The sequence below is a fragment of the Nestor notabilis genome, unplaced genomic scaffold, assembly GCF_000696875.1.
Source record: "Nestor notabilis isolate BGI_N333 unplaced genomic scaffold, ASM69687v1 scaffold1069, whole genome shotgun sequence".
Taxonomy (NCBI): domain Eukaryota; kingdom Metazoa; phylum Chordata; class Aves; order Psittaciformes; family Psittacidae; genus Nestor; species Nestor notabilis.
The window spans coordinates 147,757-153,184 of record NW_009942127.1 but is presented as its reverse complement, the minus strand read 5'-3'; the positions used below and the strand labels follow the sequence as shown (position 1 = coordinate 153,184).

General features: G+C 37.3%; 1 protein-coding gene across 1 annotated transcript in view; it reads left to right on the top strand.

The window, feature by feature from the left end:
• Positions 1-2,407: 2,407 nt before the first annotated feature.
• The window catches only part of ZNF385D (zinc finger protein 385D), a gene marked incomplete at its 5' end in the record, with an annotated part of 8,849 nt that continues 5,828 nt past the window's right edge, over positions 2,408-5,428 (top strand). The window contains 2 exons of the mRNA XM_010021232.1: positions 2,408-2,641; positions 4,548-4,726. Coding sequence (XP_010019534.1) covers positions 2,408-2,641; positions 4,548-4,726 — 413 coding nt within the window. The remainder of the gene's footprint in view (positions 2,642-4,547; positions 4,727-5,428) is intronic.

The window sequence follows — 5,428 nt, the reverse complement described above, 5'->3', positions numbered from 1 at the left end:
CCTGCTGCACCAGTATTTGACATGTCCAGTGCTTTCAGGATATAACTACCTCCAGACTCACTCTCAGGAAAAAAATACTTTGATGAGGTCTTGGATCTTATTTTTGCTATATGCTTTAATGCCTGGCAGTATGTAGAATATTCACATGACAAACTCTGCTTTCTTGGTTTTATGAATAATAATTGTTAAAAAACATTTGGGTTTTAACAGTTAAATGGGAGAATATGTAGAAACATTACAAAATACACACTGTATAGAAATTAGTAGGTCTTGAAGGGTCAAATTCCCACTGATTGGAAGGGAATCATACCTAGCTTGCTTCTGCAGATATTTGGTCAGCCAATTTCAAGTCCTCCAGTAGGCAGTATTTCCAGATTTCTGTAGGTAGACTATTCCCAAACTTTAATATTAGAACAAATTTCCTCATATCTAATCTAAGCCTCTCTTGATGGTCTGTGTCCTGTTAGGAGGGATCAGGGAAAAGAGTTTATTCTCTTACTTTTAGCTACCTTCTACAGATACAAGAAATGTTTTCAGTGTTTACCCTTCATCTTCCGTATTCACAATCCTTGTTTTCTAAACATCTAATTTGTTTTCGCTTCCTCTCCCTCTTGTTGGTTTCCATTTTTGTTGCTGCTGGATTAACAACAAAGCAAGTAATGTTTCATTTTTGACTTTGCAGTCCCCAGACTGGACACAGGGCCTTTAAGTTCTGATTAGAGGAGGAAAAAATACTTCATATAGGTTTCACTATGGACTTCCAATATGGGGAGGGGGGGAAACTGTTTCATAACATGATGATTGAGAGATCTCTGTTCATCTTGTTACCTGCTACTGAAAACTTTTTCTCAAAAACAAGCAAAGAAGACAACACAAAAACAAACAAACAAACAAATCCTCAAAAAGGAGTTTTGGGGCTGTTGTTCTTCATCCTGTTTCAATCGATCAGATTAATCCTACTAAGTGTGGACTCCTGCATTTGTCTTTGCTGAAAAGTATCTCATTTTCTAGACTTTTTCTCAGAATTGTTTTGAATCAGGTCTCTCTGTTTGTGCTTGCTCCCAGTTTGCTATTGTCTGCTAAGGTATTAGGTATGTTCTGCATTAATGAAATTGTTGAACAGTCTGAAACGCATCTCTGCGGCATCAGTTGTGTCCCTCCTGCACCACAGCACATACTGAGATCTATCAGCAAAGGAATTATTATTTTGACTATTCTAATAAATTGCAGTGAATAAAGCACAGTACAGGTAGAGCACCACTAACTCCAAGGGATGTATGAAAGAAAATTAGCTGTCTATGCTGGAACATACCCAGGTCCAGGGAAATCTCAGTTAAGTAACTATGATTTCTTACAGGAGAAACTGCTACTTAGTAGGACTTTTAATATGACAAAACACAACACTGCAAAGCTGGGACAGCTCCTGTCCTTTCTCTTCTTCTCCTGTCTCTTACTTGCCATCTTCTCCACTGGCTCACTGCTGGATCTTGCTGTCCTCTCTCCTGCTAAGTACTTAACTACCATATGAAACTGCCATATCCAAATTTCATCTATGTATTATTCAAACCACAATATCATTGTGTATTTTCTCTCTCTTGGATTTGAAAACTACGGAAAAAGCACAAGTTCTTAGATGCAAGTACAAGGTTTGCAAATAGGTTTAGGTTTATAATATGCTTACAGTTTTTCCAAACATAGCACTGATAGGCAAAATGGAAATCTTATTAGTGTTTGTGTAGGTCTCAGATATAGAATTTTGTGTATTTAATTACTATTATTAGTATGTATTGTTATTATGTAACAATGGATAATAATAATATATGGATAAATGTATACTGTGTACTGTTCATTACCTATCTTTTAATATTAGGTTTGGCTAATATCAAGTGAAGCATCAGTTTAACATTTTATTTTATCAGATATCAAGAACAGACAATTATTTTAATATTAGTTTTAGTACAGAACGGTAAAACTTTAGCTTGGCTACTCACAATCAGCATAAGTATTATGTGGTACTATTGCAGTTTATGTGTCTGAAGTGCTGCATATAAATTTTAACTGACTATTATAATGGTAAATTACACAACCTCTTCTAGTGGATTATCTTTCAGTTGCACAGTACAGTTTTAATGACCTGTCTTTTCAGTTTATGAATTCTGTATTTACTGGGTGTTAACGCAATGCAGGAGACAGAATACGTGGCATTTCAATACATGGGAGTACTGTATTTTGTAACCACACAAAATACAAAGAATAAGGTCAGATTTAGTTCATTGTCATTAGTCAAACCACCAGCAGCACAATCTGGCTCTCCGTGCAGTTACAGCATTAGGATGAAAACAAGCAAATGCCAAAGGACAAACCCCCTTTTTTTGTGTTTCCTTCCGTCTCTTCTCTTTGCCCACAGACGTTAACACAGGGACACCAGCAATATCAACAACGACAACCGTGGAAATCCGGAAGAGCAGTGTTATGACAACTGAGATCACCTCTAAAGTGGAGAAAATCCCCACGACAGCCACTAGCAGCACCACGTGCCCTTCCGTGGAGACTGAGGAAGAAAAAGCAAAAAGACTGCTGTACTGTTCACTATGCAAAGTCGCTGTCAACTCTGCCTCGCAGCTGGAGGCGCACAACAGTGGTGAGATGGAGCAGTGCTTGCTTTTCTCCTTTTTTCCCCTTCTGTCTCAAGAGCTGTGCAATTATCTTCCCCTGAATAGATTAGATCTTTTGCAGCAGGGGACAAAGAGGTGGCAGAAAACTGGCAATTACAAGGAATTCATTAACTATTAAAGAATAAAAATGACAGGCAAAGAGGCTTTCATAAAGGGGGAAGAAAGGAATTTTATTGCATGCAAGTTACCCATTTTCTTACATTTTAGCTTTTGCAGCTTCCAAACCTTATAGAGCTAAATGACAGCTCATGCTTCATTACCTTTGGCATTCAGAGTTTGCATAGTTTTGTTTGTGCCAGCTAGCAAACTGAGTATGAATGCCATTAGTTTTGTTTGAAATCTAACAAATTAAGGCTGAAAGAGGGAGCGTCAGTCAGAGTCCAGTAATGAGAGTTAGGATTCTTAGCTCCATATTGTCTGTTAATAACCTGTTCAAATTATGTATATTTTCCCTTTGTTTTCATCAACTGATAGCAACTGCTGTATGAGACTTCCTTAATTTCCAAACCTTTTCTTGTTATTAGAGCTAGTAACTTCAATAATTTCCAGTAGTAGCAAGACATTGTTCACAGTCACTATTTTAAGCATGTCATTTACTGGCTGGGCAGTGAGCAGAGTTAAAAGATCTTGGGATTTAATATGGTGGCAATGAACGCCTGTAACCATCCTACAGAAAATCTCCTGGCTTTGGATGTCAGGGGTTACCTTCCAGCAGGGTAAATAGATTTAAGGGACAGACATTGAAACTTAGGTTCGAAACACAGAGACAGTGATCATATACCTGCAGCAAAATGATTGGTGATTTCATGATGTAATAAAATAGGAATTAACTTTGGCATGTCTGAAGAATCCGCTTTAAAAGGAAATGATAATTTGTTGGTATTCATGAGAAACAAAGCCTGGTCAGTTTTGAATGCTGTGTTTCATGTATGCCAGCTCTTCAAGTGGTGAAAATTCAACTTCATTAAGCTATTTAACTTCACATGAGAGTTAGACTCAGCATTCTTCTGATGAAGATGAGAGTCAAAACATTATTCTTCATATTTAAACACAACCTTACAAGTTTTTGCTGTCTATGCTGATCAACAGTGTGTTTGCTCACATATATGCATGCTCGTAAACATGTACATGTGAGTGCATATAGCAATTATCAGTGGAACACTAGTTCTGTACACAGTACTAGTCTGTTATCATCACAGCCTGCCTGTGTGGAAGTCAACAGTATAAGAAATTCTTCAGCCTGAATAAAGGTAAAGCTTCAGGACACTATTGTTTTCTATCCAATCTTTATTTTCATAAAAAACTCAAGTGCATTTTTCTCATATGTATGTTTGTCACACATTTTGGTTTCTGTCCAGGCCATTAAGGATCCACAGGTCGCTGCCAGGAACCTCTGCCCCTTTTTTGATTTGGAGGCTAATTAGTTAATTACAGATTTAAGTGTAAGCTACATAAGACATACTGTTTATCAATCTATTCAGGAAGACTACAAATAAAATCCAACTACATCTTTAATAGCTAAATTACTCTTCTTTTGCAACTACAGTTCAGGTCTTATTAGCAGCAGGAGTTAATGAGAAAAGTCACACCCATTTAACTTCACATCAGGATACCTGATTGTGCCACTACTTACTGGTGTGGCTGCTTTGTTCTAGTGCATTACCTACAGGTATGTAATTTAATAATGAAATATCAGATGTTAAATACTGTTACATTGGTATGAATCAGATACAGACAAACACAGGCATATTCCAAGGACAGCATGTGGCACCAAGCTGAGGTTCATATGATTTTCTTTTAAAAAGAAAATAAAACAATGAATGCAACCCCATTGCCAAAGTTGTTTCTGTTTCCCATTTCTAATGTCTCCAGGGACTAAGCACAAAACTATGCTGGAAGCTCGGAATGGAAGTGGAACCATAAAAGCCTTTCCCCGGGCAGGCGTAAAAGGCAAAGGACCTGTGAATAAAGGAAACACAGGCCTTCAGAACAAAACATTTCACTGTGAAATATGTGATGTGCACGTAAACTCTGAGACACAACTGAAACAGGTACTCAGCTAGCTTGCATAGTGTGGATCCTTGGCTGTTCTTTGTTTTCATGATGATAAAGTACCAACAGAGTCAGCATGTGTCAGTCTTAACAGTTTGCATCCAAATGGAGCTTACAGATTTTGCCCTTTGTATTTGGCTGTCATGCTGTATATTTTGGTTTGGATGTGATTTTCCCTTACACAGAATATGTTTTCTCAAAATCTCTTGATTACTTGATGATCTTAAAAGGTCTTTTCCAACCTAGTTGATTCTATGATTCTACATATATTTCTGTAAAGCATTATAGAAGCTGTAAGCTGCAACATGTTACAACTGTCTTTAGAGTACTGTAATTGTCATGAGCTAATAAACCCTGCCATTCAGTGTACTGCACGATATTGACCTTGACAAAGATGTGGAGGTGGGTGCAGGCAGTACTTTCACAGAACACTGAATAACCTGCTTAGAAATGCAGGATAGAGAGGATTTGTAATATTTTTTTTATCAGTGTTACTCTGTAACTGAGAAGCATGACCTCTAAATTGCAATTACACTAAGTTATGTTCAGTCATTCTTCAGATGAACAAAGCCTTTGTTCTGAAAAACACTCAGTTTAATTCCGTACGCCTTTTGGAATTAAATACTTGTTAGGGAACTTCACACGAATGAAGATAACTTCACTAATGGACAATAGCAATATTTGTCTTCTGCTTTCAGCAG